Source organism: Cetorhinus maximus, chromosome 8 (assembly GCF_964194155.1).
Source record: "Cetorhinus maximus chromosome 8, sCetMax3.hap1.1, whole genome shotgun sequence".
Lineage (NCBI taxonomy): Eukaryota > Metazoa > Chordata > Chondrichthyes > Lamniformes > Cetorhinidae > Cetorhinus > Cetorhinus maximus.
Window position 1 is genome coordinate 24,957,351 of NC_135886.1, and position 14,292 is coordinate 24,971,642.

Consider the following 14,292-nt stretch of genomic DNA (forward strand, 5'->3'; position numbering starts at 1 on the left):
ATCCTATAAACTGAACCACTCATCAGCCACTGCTCAAATCACCACACCCCTATCACTGTCTGTCAGCCAGAACTCATACCAAACATTCACATGTTTCACCTCACCTTCACACTCTTAGCACTATTTTGCAAGCCTCACATCCACATCTCATACCATGCACACATTGCCAACTATTCAAATATGACAGCCAAATCACTCAAACATATTTCACAAAACTCAATGACACACTTCCCTTTCTCTAATGGTAGATGGTTGTGCACAGCTGAAGGCATCAGGAACTAACTGGAAGGGGAGAGGTGTGCTTGCTCTAACCGCCATGGGGGAGACAGTGTTGGTCAATGCCTAAAGTGCCATTGCCAAGGCTGTGGCCAGTGGTAGGGCTGAAACCATTGAAGATGATATTATCCTCATATCCAATCCTCCTCATCCCACAATCTCTTCTGATCTACAAGCTGTTAATGGTGTAATGAACCTCTTGCTTTCTTCCCTCCATTCACCAAAATCGTATTCCTCTGGCTTTGTCCTTCAGACATCAAAATAGGTGAATCTGGCTAGATAGTGGAGGAAGGCCAGGAAGAGTGTGATTAAGACACCCTCACTTGATTTCACACTCGAAGCTATCACCTTAGTTGCTGACACTGTGCAACCTTAGAGAATAGGTTAGAGGTCAGATCTGCACATGGTGAGAACCGAGGCACAAGTGCGCTGCAGATGCACAGGTGACAGCTCCAGCAAATGAGGTTGCACATGAGTTCAGCTGCAGGAGACTCAGATGAGGAGCTCAATAGGGTTGGTTAGTGGAGAAGGCTGATGGGTAAACTCTATAAACTGCTTAGTGTATTGGGAAGGCTGCCAGAAAGCTGATGATCAATGTTAAGGAGCAAGCAGAAGTTCAGCACTAACTTGGCGCAGGGCTTTAGGCAGAGCTTGCAGCCCATCCTGTCCAGCATGTTATTGATGGCCAATTCCATCAACATACCCAACCGCAATGCAATGTCCGATGGCTGATATCTCAACTTTCCTTGCAGCACAAGCAGTTTCTACCAAACATTTGAGTGTTGCCGTGGAAGTTCAGACTTAAGTCATACAAGGTCATCTTATTGACATCCTGGCTTAGGCAGCTGCCACCTTGGCTACGGATACCAGCATTCAAATGGGCTTGCAGCATGTCACAGCAGTCCAACAATCTGTCCTTCAACAGATTACTAGGGTTATTGGGGCATAACCCTGGAAACTAACTGAGGAGTTGATGATCCCGTTAAGTAGTACTGGTAGGGGATCTATGCTTCTGCTTGATGGATGTCAATCTATGCAAGCTTAAGAGAGGGGGGCAACTGGACCACTGGGCTGAAAAATGGCAGCACTGGCATAAAATCAGTGTTGCACGCCAATTGGCATCATAGCCTGCTTGCTCTGCTCTCTGGCAAGTATTCAGTACACACGTACACTAATAAACAGGCACTACTGAGCCCAATTTCTTGACCACAGTGTCAGGAGGAGAGAAGAGGAAGGTCTCAGGTTCATGAGTTCAGGTATGGAGTAGGGCACAAGCTCCTCAACTTGTGCTGGAGATTCAAGGTGCCCAATGAATTCCTCTAAGACATCACATTACTAATGGAATTGAAGTTTTGTGCAAATAATCTCTACTTTTTCTCTGAGGATATGATTACTCATCAGCTCATAGTTCACAGCTTTTAAAAAGGAAATTTTCAAGCCTTTCCTTGGAGCCTGAACATAGGTTGAGAGTGTTAAGTTGGGTGTATTTCAGAAAAATATATTGGTGCCAAGTTCTTTTTTGTGGAATGTGATCAAATAGAAAATTTAAATTGAGGAGAAAGGTTCACTGTGATGTGATGTAGAGAAATTAAATTAGGAGAAAAAATACACAGACTTAAAGGAGAAGCAACTTAACAAATGAGGAACAGGAAAATTGTATTTAAAACTTGCATTTATATAGTGACTTTGCCATGCTCAGAAGGTCTGAAAGTGCCTCACGACCAGTGACATACTTTTTGAATTGTTGTCACTGTTGTTTGTCACTGTTTTTTTGTTTTTGGCAAATACAGAACTCAATGTGCTAACAGCAAGGTGTCAGAAACAGCGATGAGCTAAGTGTTTGGTTAATCTGTTTTGGTGGCGTTAATTGCGGGAGGACTTCCTGCTGTTTTTTTTTAAAGAGCACCATTGGATCTCACCAGCCCGTGCCTCGGTATAAGTTCTTATCCAAAAACTTATTTCTTAGACAATGCAGCACTTCCTTAGCACTTCAGTGAATCGTCAGCCTAATTATGTGCTCAAGTCCTACAGTGAAATTTTAAATCAACCCTACAGGAAATTTAAATTTAAGGATTATTACATAAAAGGGATTTGCTTAGAATAAGAACTTTGTTCAAATTATTGATTTCAAGCTTATTATAAAATATTCTAACAATATCCTGGTTAAAAATAATTTGAACATTCCTGCCCCTAGCAGAAACCCTTCTCCCTCTTTACTTCAAGTCCAGATCTTGAGAAGAAGCCTACATCTTATGATGGCTCCGTTAATTTTTATTAGAATTGTAAACCCAATCTGGTTTGAGAACCTATCTGGGAATACCTGACCTATCTGGACCTGGACATCCTGCTCCTGACTGGGTAACTGCAAAAACCTGTAGTACACAACTTTCACTATTTATATTTTAAGTATTAGTTCAATATAAGAATAAATGCAAGCAGTGAAGACAAGGCTGTGAGAAAATTCTGGGATTCTGATGGTATTCATAATCTGCACAACATTGTTGGCATTATCAGATCCTCTCAGTCTTTTAACAGCTTTAAATTCATTGGCAAGCTTCCATTCGCCTGCACATCAATATTTTCCACATAGAGAATGCTTATTAAAATAAACTCAAATAAATACATTTGCTTCTTTTCCTGAGGTGTTTTCTAAATTGATTCCTTTTATATAAGCACGCAGAAACCATAGTTAATGAAAAAGTGCAATTAAAAACAGCCCACAGCAAATAAATAGATGTAATCTAAATTTTGTATTGATCAATACATGTTGGGGTACGTCTTATTTTAGGAGCCAGTGTGGAGGTTAAAAATGTAGAAATTGATGGCATGTTGGTCCAACTCACCAACATCCGCAGTTAACTGTTACTCGTTTAGTTGCTTGCGAGCAGTGCCCCTCAAGAGAGGCGGGTTGCCAATTTCAATATGTTAATAACAATGTTAACACGGGTTTAGTGGTTTGACTTTGAGTGCATGGGTTTCCTAGGTTTCCTGGAACTCGCCAATGAAGGCAACACAAGCTCACAGTGGCAATTAAGGAGGCAGAAGAGACAGGCAAATATTCCAATAAGTACTGAAACCTCACAGCTGCTTTCTTGTTTGATTGTATGAAAGGCTTTTTTTTCCCTCAGTTCTCAACTCGAGAGGTTACTTTCACTGCTATACAGTTTGGCACATCTGATCTTTGGAGTTGTGATCTATCACATCAACGTGGATGCTGCTTATGCTGGTTTACTTTGGTCCTCAGATGAAGCAGCTGCAGGAAAAGTGCCAGAGGATTACTGGCAGCAGGAATGCCACCAGCAGAACCAGCAACAACCTGCTCCTCACCGACCTGCCAATTCACAGTGGAGAGGAGACGGAGAGCTGCAGCTTACAGGGGGTGATACTCGCAACGTAGGGTGTGCAGGCAGAGGGTGAGCTTCCCGGGCATGTCGGAACACCAGTGTCTCAGAAGGCTCAGGGTCTTGCGTCAGTTGGTGGCAGTTGGAAGGTGACCTATCGTGCTACCAAGTGGGCTTAGCGGTCACACCTTGGCTATCACCACCACCCTCAGCTCCTTTGCCTCTGGCTCCTTACAATGCTCTGCAGAGACATTTGCAGGATGGCACCGTTGGAGCTGGTGTGCACCAATAAAAAGGTGCCTATACAGGCGTGCACAAGATTCCCAGGTAGCTGCCATGGTGCTTTTGTCCTGTGCTAGTAAACCCTCCCTAATCTCCTCAAACCTTGAAGCAGACGAAGGGGCCAGTTGCTTGGAGACAAAGGATACGCACTTAAAACCTGGTTGATGACACTTACGAGAAACCCAAAATAATGAAACTCGTACGACAACCAGATGTGTCATCAACCAAGTAATCGGCATGAAGATGTAATTCAAATGCCTCGACAGATCCGGAGATGCCCTTCAATATGCACAAGCCAGAATCTCCAGGTTGCAGCGTGCTGTGCATTGTGCAACATCACACAGCAGCAAGGTTTGGATATTCAGGAGGAACTAGTTGCAAAGCACAGGGCCTCTTCAGAAAAAGGGGAACGTGATGCACAGTCAATGCACCAATACACATTGCTGTCTGGGATGCCCTCATTATTGCGAGATTCATTTAGGTTCCCAACTGGCAGCCACATACTAAAACTGCCCCGCCCCAAACCCATGTCCCCAACACAAAGCAATCCCACAAACACCCGAGCATCACTTTCACAGCACCTGTTGTTTGGGATTAATTCATGTTTTACCATTCACAAGTCAAAATGCCACCTGTCAGGCAGAAGCCAAAAATGGACAAAACGGGAAACTGGTGAAAGCACATAATATTTATGTGGCTCAAAAAGGCCCAGAAACTTAACAATCCAAAAATGTGCCAGATGCATCCCCCTGTGTAACAACAAATCTTTACTCTTTCACTTCCGAGCATTTCTTCATGTTGCAACCCTTATAGCTTCAGCAGAGGCAGAGAGCTCAGATCAACTGCTTTGACTATTCAGGTGCTTTTAGCTGACATCCTCTAGGTTTTGGAGTCCATGAAGGCTTCTCCAACAAATGTTCCAGTGGCAGCTGTGCATGGGCAGACTTGGCTATTGACAGCATACGGGGTAATAGGTAGTGACGGAGTGAGGGCATGAGGTGGAAGGGAAGCGGAAATGGGTGAGAAGGGGACACATTTTGAACCACTTCGCCAATTCCAAATTCCTGTTCACCATCATCCGTCTCATGGCCTGTCCTCAATTCTGTGCTAACAATGAGCTGGAAAACACTTTGATGTAGGTCAGTGTGGCAATGAATGGTCAATGTTAGGGCTTCACCAATCCTATTTGAAGTGGTATTCGTAGCGTGAAAGCCATTGTTGAGGCCTGAATGCGCTTGGTCGATTGTGTTCGATGGCCAGTCTTTCCATGGACAAAAACATCATTCCAAATGCTTCTGACATTGTGTCAGTGATGCTTGAGATTCCTGCACTCTCCCTGCAAGTGTTCACAGTCTGGCTGGAAAGTCTGCCAGCACATGGCAGATTCTTTGCTGCTGCTCCAGAAGTATCCACTTGATCAACAGCACCTCGAAGTACAGTATCTTCATCCAGATGAGCGGAGCTTGAAGGATCCTACAGCCTCCGATGCAGAATCTCCACTGCTGTCTCTGCTGCCACCATTTATTCTTACTCACATTGTGATGTGCGAGTCACCAGATGAAACCCGACCACCTTCTTTACGGGTCCCATTGAAGTGTAAGTATCGAAGCTGGTGCATAGTCTGCATGAGCTCTGTGAGGGTGCACCCTCATGAGGGAGTTACCTCCTCTGAGGAGCCGTCATCATCCTCCTGCATCACCTTGTGTGAAACACTTGATTGTCCTTTGGAAGCTTAAAGACCTGAATTTAGAATTGTCAAGATAAGGATTTTAAGTGATTATTATGTACATGATCATAGTTTACTCACCGCTGACATCAAATCAACTTGAGTGAGTGTTGTGTGCCATGTGGCTGTGTGATATTTAGTTCTGTCACCAGGAAGCATAGAGGTCCCCATCTCCAACAGCAAAGCAGACCAAGACTCCACTGATGCCTAGCACCACCACTTCTTCAGCTGTCAGTTACGATATTACTAGAGGACCAATTCTGGTTCACAGCCTGTCGCTGGTGGTTTTTCCTTCCCCTCTTGCGAGGAGGAAAAAGAGACATATGAGCGAGATGAATGAATAGGTGGAGAGCATTTGTTGAGGGTGGTAATGAGGGAGAAGAGTGGCATTGCATTAAGATGCGAGGAGTGTCAATGATGGATAAACAGGTGGGGATGTGTGGAAGTGCACAGACAGAAAGGGATGGGGCACCTGAAAAGTAAGTTGGAGAGAGTAGTGGTGTGCTTGAGTGGGCTTGAGTAGACAGAGTGAGGAGTTGGAGTGATACACACATCAGGGTGTAGTTGAATGTGCCACTGTACTCACCTTTCCTGGCCATGCCATTAAACTGTGTTTGGCGATGAATTGAGCAGTGTGGCACCACATTCCTGCTGCTGATCTTCTCCAATATCTCCAGCTACACCCTCGCACTGGCAGGTTTTTTCCTCCCATCCGTCAGGAACAATATCTCTCTTTATGGCCCTTACAGCCCTCAGTAACACATCCAGGAAGGCATCATTAAAGTAAGTTCATTCTGACTCCCATCAATTGTCAGCTTTGCAAAGTTTCTTTAAATACTGGAATTGAAATCAACTCACACATGTCGTCATCACACTCGCTCCACATAATGGGTTGGGAAACCTGGAATTCCAATGCAAATACAGTGGCTGTGCTAAAAGACCATTGGCAAGTGTGCTGCACTTACCTCCAGATTTCCCTGCGCTACTGGAACCCTGCACCCAGTTTCAGATGGACAAGCTGTTTTCCCATTTACAGGCTTGCTTCAATACAGCATAGAGCAGGCCTTGGGTGTCAATGGGTGGGGGTGGGTGAGGATCCCATCAATTCCAATTCCTACCTGCCCATTTGTCAGGTGTGAAATGAAAGGCAGCAAGTTAAATGTGTCTCCCTATAAGACAATTTGTGCCATTCCAATTCTAATATTGTGTGAAGTGAACAGATGATGCAAGTGATTAGAAAATGAAAAATTATAAATGAGCTCTGAAGTCAGGAAAAAATGCTGGAATATTTGGAGTTCACAATACCTAATGCCATATGATAAAAATCATTTTTAAAAAAATTATTCTCTGGATGTGAACATGGTTGGAAAAGGTGCCGTGTATTTCCTTGCATGCCATGCATGTCATTTTGTGTGTAGCTTTACCAGGTTGGCACTTAATTTTGGTCTGCAAATAGATACAGCTGTTTCAAAAATATGAGACACCATGTTGGGAAGAGGGGCAGCAGACAATGAAATAACAGAATTGTAGATGTCAAAGCAGCGTAACTATGAATCCAGCTGCCTTTTCTTTTTGAACTACAGGTGAAATTTTGATGGGGGAGTGGGAACCTGGTGCTTCTTCCATTGACACTACACCCACTTCCCCCATCTCTCATCTTCACTATGCTCACAATAGGTGAGATGGAACTAATCAAATTACATCATTGGTGGAGATGGTGCCATAGTAGTCATCTCCCTAGACTAGTAATCCAGAGGGCCAGGTGTCTCTGGGGACATGGGTTTAAATCCCACCATGGCAACTGGTGGAATTTGAATTCAATTAATAAATCTGGTATATAACATTCGCCTCATTAATGGTGACCATCAATTATCATCCATTTTTGTAAAGACCAATCTGATTCACTACTGCCCTTCAGGGAAGGAAATCTGCCGCCAAGGCCCTAAACTAGTAAGCCATTCAGTTTGAGGGCAATTAGGGATGGGCAACAAATGCTGGCCTTGCCAGTGATGCCCACATCCCATGAAAGAATAAGGAAAAAGTAAACTTATCGGAAATCCCATCAGTTCTGCTTCCATTTGTCCTAACAGCAAGTATGCCTGCATGATATTGGTATGTATTGCTTGCCAGGAAGATATTCTGTCTGAAATTATGGGCTACAGAATAGCAATTCTATTAGAAAAGCTGCAAATGATACTGTATAAATTAAAAGACATGAAATCTGGCACCTTTAGACAAAACAATCAGCTTTCCTCCCACCTCTTTTCCCAATTAAATAGCATGGAGCCACTCCTCAACCTGAGGGAGCACTGTAAATGACACAATAGCCTGTTGTCTTCCTGCTTATCACTGTCCCCTGCACCGCAAACCAACCCCCCCCACCCCCCCGCCACCTTTAGGATCTGGGATAAAACCGACAACAGGGCACAATGGCAGCCAGAAATCCTGTCCCGCCATATTTCCCACAATGCAACGGCCTGTCCTCTTAGGAATTTTGAGGTTAAAAGGTTCTGTGCTACTTAAAAGAAATATATTATTAATGCCGTCATTCTACTCTATATATGGGATTTCCCAGTTCAGAAAATCTGGTCTCTATATGCACTTTCTCAACCTATTTGTGGTAGACAATATATTGTGCTGAGTGAATTGATTTACTATCAAAGGTCCTTTCACGCTTGGTGTATTTTCACACATTAAAGATTGACCCTTTCACTCCTCTTACAGCCTAGTGCCCAGGGTAGTGCTAAGCTTTACAAGACCAGGGAACTTGATTTGAGAACATACAAGTCATCCTGGTTCTTGATACTGAATATTATTTCATCGATTGTTGAAGTTGGCTGCCTCACTCAATGACCTCACTGACATTCATTTTGTTACACTGATGGTCTTGTCCATGGCTGAAGACAAAAAAGTTTGATAGCAGAAAGGTGGGGAAGAAAGACATGGTACCTATTGATCTAGTGCATTAAGCTGCAAAGTAGTAGAATTCAAATGCATGCAATACTTTACCAATTCAAAATATTTCCTCCATTTGTCAACGTTAACAAAAAACAGCCAGCTTGCCCATGAAGCGAGGGTAGCTGCTTTTCACGCATGTTGGATTTGGGATTAATTTAAACAAATAGTGGGAAATTAACCCAGACAGAATTCCAGTCATGTCATCTAATGGATGCACTGGGCAGAGGGTAAAGTATTTTTCAACGAAAAGGCAAAGCACAAAAACGGGTTGATACAGACAAGAGAATCAACTGAGCAGCAGGTCCGTATCTTTAATATAAGAACATAAGAAGTTGGAGCAGGAGTAGGCCATTCAGCCTGCTCTGTCATTCAACGAGATCACGGTTCTAACTCCACTTTCCTGTCTGCCCCCCATAACCTTTGATGCTTTGTTGATCAAAATAATCCGTCTAACTCAGCTTGAAAATATTCAATAAACCAGCCTCCATTGCTCTCTGAGGAAGGGAATTCCAAAGACCAACGACCCTCTCAGAGAAAATAGTTCATCCTTATCTCTGTCTTAAATGGGAGACCCCTTATTTTCACACTGTACCCCCTAATCATAGACTCCTCCACAAGAGGAAACATTCTCTCGGCATCTACCTTGTCAAGCCCCCTCAGAACCTTAAATGTTTCACAAGATCACCATTCATTCTTTTAAAGTCCAATGGGTATACGCCCAACAGGCTCATTAGACAACCCCTTCATTCGAAGAATCAGCCTAGTGAACCTTCTCTGAACTACCTCCAATGCAAGCATATCCCTCCTTAAGTATGGAAACCAAAATTGTACATAATATTCAAGGAGTGGTCTCATCAATGCCCTGTACAGTTGTAGTAAGGCTTCTCTACTTTTATACTCCACCTCCTTGCAATAAAGGCCGACATTCCACTTGCCTTCCTAGTCACTTGATGTACCTGCACGCTATCTTTTTGTGATTCATGTACAAGAGCACTCTGTACTGCTGCATTCTGCAATATTTAAGTTTAAATAAATAACAATGTTTGGCTTTTAGATTCTTCCTACCAAAGTAGACAACCTCACATTTTCCCACATTATACTCCATCTGCCAAATTTTTTGCCCACTCACTTAACTTATCCATGTCTCCTTCTAGACACTTTGTATCCTCCTCATAACTTGCTTTCCTACCAATTTTTGTATCATCAGCAAATTTGACTACAATGCAGTAATTCCCTTCATCCAAGTCATTATAGATTGTAAACAGTTGAGGACCCAACACTGATTCCTCTGACAATCCACTAATTACAGTTTGCTAAATTGAAAATGATCCATTTATCTAGACTCTTCATTTTCTGTTAGTTAACCAATCCTTTATCCATGCTAAAATATGACCCCCAACACCATGAGCTTTTGCCGTGTGGAGCAACCTTTTATGTGGCACCTTACTGAATGCCTTTTGGAAATCCAAATACACTACATCTACTGGTTCCTCTTTATCCACTCTGCTTGTTACATCCTTAAAGAACTCGAATAAATTTGTCAAACTCAATCTCCCATTCACAAAACTAAGTTGACTCTGCCTGGTTATATTATGATTTTCTAAATGTCCTGCTACCATCTCCTTAATATTGGATTCAAGCATTTTCCCTATGATGGATGTTAGGCTAAACTGGCCATTAGTTTCCTACTTTCTGTCTCCCTTATTTCTCAAATAGATGTGTTACAGTTGCGGTTTTCCAACTGGGACCTATCCAGAATCTAGGGAATTTTGGAAGATTATGCATGCACTATCTCTGCTGCCACTTTTTTTTAAGACCTAAAGGATGTAGGCCATTAGGTCCAGGGGACTTGCCAGCTTTTAGTCCCATTAGTTTTCCTAGTACTTTTTCTCTCGTGACTGTTTTAAGTTCTTCCTCCCTTTTGCATCTTGATTTTCTACTTCTTGGGGTGCTTTTGGTTTCTTTACTGTGAAGATAGATACAAAATACCTGTTCAAAGTATCTGCCATTTCTTTGTTTCCTATCATTAATTCCCCAGTCTCACCCTCTAAGGGACCAATGCTTACTTTAGCTACTCTTTTTCTATATTTGTAAAAGCTTTTACTGTCTGTGTCATTATATTTCTTACTAGTTTTCACTCATACTCTAATTTCTCCCCATTTTTTAATTCAGCTTTCGCTGGTTTAAAAAAAAAATTCCAATCTTCTGACCTGCCACTAATCTTTGCAGCATTCTATGTCTTTTCTTTCAATTTCGTATCATCCTCAACTTCCTTATTTAGCAATCAGTGATGCATCCTTCCCATACTGGTCTTTCTTTCTCAATGGAATACATCTTTGTGGAGAGTTATGAACTATCTCCTTACATGTCCGGCAGTTCATTTCTACTGTCTTACCCTTAAATCTATTTTCCCAGTCCACTTTAGCTAACTCTGTCTTCATGTCTTTGTAATTGCATCTATTTAAGTTTAAAACACCGGTTTTAGACCCACACCCACATTTCTCACCCTCAAACTGTATGTGGAAGCTCTCATGTTATGATCACTCTTGCACACATGAAGCCCTGTCTTCCCCACCCTTACAATGACATAAGTAGGCAATGAAAATATGGTCCCTAATTTCATTACTTCTCTCTCTTTCCTTGACTCTCTGTCTCATTATGTATTTTTGGCCCTTTTTATCTCCTACTTTCTGCTCAGGCCTTCATAGCCTGCCTATCTCCAGCTCTCAGCATTATTTACTTTCACTCTGTGGCTGGTGAAAAGAAGCCATACCGAATATTCTTTGAAACTTGCTCAATGCGCTTGATTTTAATGAAATCAAACAGAATTCAATTTAAATCCATTCCACTTTGATGAAAAACATGAAAGCTGCAGTTTAATGCTTATGGTTTCCTTTGAATGCAACACAATTAGTAGCTTATGCATGAAAAATGATCCAGTGTTTGAAAATAACTCAAATTTAAATTGTCCTTTATTACAGAAATGTCAACTATATTTTTGGAGAAATGAATTGAATTTAGTGAATTCAATTTACTGAACCTAAAACATAAGGTTGTACCTGCAGGTTGAAACAGAAATATTTGAACAATAATTCCTGCTTTGGTTTCCCGTTCCTTACTTCACCTGTACCCCATCTTAAGAGCTCGCGGAAAATATCTGTGCAATGGCGGTGAAGGACAAACTTACAAATCAAATCGGAGATTTTGCCGCTCTTCAAAGAAGTAATCTAGAATGAACTTCCGTACAAAGTCTGGGTTTAAGGTGTTGTCGATTACTTCTGTTCTTCCAAACTGCAAATAAAGTTGAGAGCGTTAGCTTCCCTGACCGCGTGAGACAGACTGTAAAAGTATTGCAGAGAAATGAATAAGTAAACTGGATAGCTTAATGGGTTTAACGTTGACTTTCAACTCTGAGGCCTGTGTTCAAATTCAGATCAGATTGCTTGCTGACTGTAACAATCCTACATGAAATTGAGTTTTGATGGTTTCAGTCTAGTTCTTAACAGCATAGGCTTACAGCCCAAAATTCCCTTAAATACAGACTACCTAGCAATCTCACACAGGGAAACAACAAGATTACTGCTGTTGGGAATTGACAAAATGTCACATTGGTGCAGTGGCACATAGTTCTATGAGGTGGCGGCTGAAGCACATTATTAGGACAGAGTAAAGGGGGCTTTACTTTGTATCTTGCAGTGCAATTCTTTAACTGTGCGTGCTTAATGTCAATAACGGGTGCCTGACATGTAAAGAGTTCCATTCTTAATATTCCACACCTTAACGCATAGAAAATAACTAAAAGAAGTAAACTCACTTAAATATTAAAATGTAAATGAGCTGTTCATTGGAAAGATGTTAAATGATTGCTATATTAATGGTTTACGACTTTTAATGCATTTTTCGTAACCACAGGAATGGAACTGAATCTTCTTTCAGGGATTCCAGCAAAAGGCTAATTTACATTAGGCTAATTCAAATATCTCCTATTTGACCTCTGTGCCTTTCTATTCCAGGTTCTGTTGAGCATACTGCAGCTCCACCACTCAAAAGAATTTTCTTTTAAATTTATTTAAGGGATGTGGGTGTCACTGGATAGGCCAGCATTTATTGCCCATCCCTAACTACCCTTGCTCAGAGGATATTTTAAAGAGTCAACCACATTGCTGTGGGTCTGGAGTCACATGTAGGCCAGTGGATTTCCTTCTCTAAAGGACATTAGTGAACCAGATGGGTTTTTACAACAATCATCAATGGTTTCATGGTCATCATTAGGCTTTTAATTCCAGATTTTTATTGAATTCAAATTCCACCATCTGGTATGGCAGGATTTGAACCAGGGTCCCCAGTGAATTGCCCTGGGTCTCTTACTAGTCCAGCAACAATACCATTACACCATCGCCTCCCCTGACAAACTGCTTTAAGCATTGTTTTCATTAATCATGAAATCATCCGAAACTTTCAATTGCACATTACCTTAATATTTATTAAGGGTTAAAAACATAATGTAATTTATGCCTTTACCATGTGCTTTCAAATGTACAGATCTGTACTTTGTCGTGTTCCTCCTAGTTTTCATAACATTGTGCAGGAAGCAAATAATCGGAGACAAGACACCTTACGGGAAGTTATAAAAATTCCTTCTAAACCCTAGGTGCAACCTTAGAACAACAATGACAAAAATGCCAGATTCGCATTAGTTCACACTAACAAGTTGCATTCTGGGCAAGTCATTTTTGCACAGGGAGCCCCAAATGGGCCTTATTTACAAATGCAAAACTTCCAGCTCACAATAAGTACATGCTTACTGCCAGCCATAATCAGAGCTTTTGCCACCAGTTTAGTGCCCAAGGAACAGGCAGGGCATCACTGAATTTCTAGGTTCCTAACTTTCAGTAAAAGACAATTTTTGCTCACTCAGCTGAATTATTTTTGGTGCTACTCTACAAAATGAACATATTTCATAGAGAAAAAAAATTGACTACAAAATAAATTGTATTCTATATGATAATCCTTCTATCATTAAGTTGAATGGCAGTGGAAATTAATTAGAACTGGGTTGGCAGAGTGGGCCTTAACAGTAAATAAAGGATCTATGAAATGCTTGTTAAGTCAGGATGTGATATCAGGGTGTGTAGTATACATCCCTTACAAAATACCTTCTTTGTTTTTATTTTCTGGGTGGTAGGTTAATAGCGGATTAAAAGCACTTTAATTTAGGGTTATGCCTTTGCCCAAGCTTCGACAAATCTTCCAGTTAATGACATACTGCATCAGAAGTTTTTAATTCAGTAAACTCTTGGTGACCTGGCTTCCGTAGCAGTGCAATGAAGGACCACAATCAGAGGCTTGAGAATTCTCAGTATCAGCCCTGAGTATCATTTCAAATGATTACCCAACTACAATGCAGCCGAAATGGCAATCATGCCTGAATGCTGGAAATCAGGCTTATTCCATAGATTTCCAATTGCTGGCAGAAAATATGCAGGAATCACATTGAAAATTGCTATTGGAAAATGCAAAAAAAAAACAGAGGGGCAGCCATTCTCACAGGGCTAAGGAAGTGGAGAGAGCAATACTTTAAAACTTAAAAAGTGAGATTATGAAAAAATGGAAGAAGGGAAAGGTAGTAAATGTAGAGAAAGGGTCAATGTAACTTTCATTTTTAAAATGTGCCATGGCCTTTTAGCATTTTAAAAGTTTAAACACCTT

At 41.4% G+C, this 14,292-nt stretch overlaps 1 protein-coding gene across 2 annotated transcripts in view; it reads right to left on the reverse strand.

The window, feature by feature from the left end:
- LOC144683255 (copine-8-like) overlaps positions 1 to 14,292 on the reverse strand; it is a 742,817-nt gene that overhangs the window by 569,247 nt on the left and 159,278 nt on the right. For both annotated transcript variants that reach the window (XM_078546211.1, XM_078546212.1), the window contains exon 4: positions 11,771 to 11,874. In XM_078546211.1, coding sequence (XP_078402337.1) covers positions 11,771 to 11,874 — 104 coding nt within the window. The remainder of the gene's footprint in view (positions 1 to 11,770; positions 11,875 to 14,292) is intronic.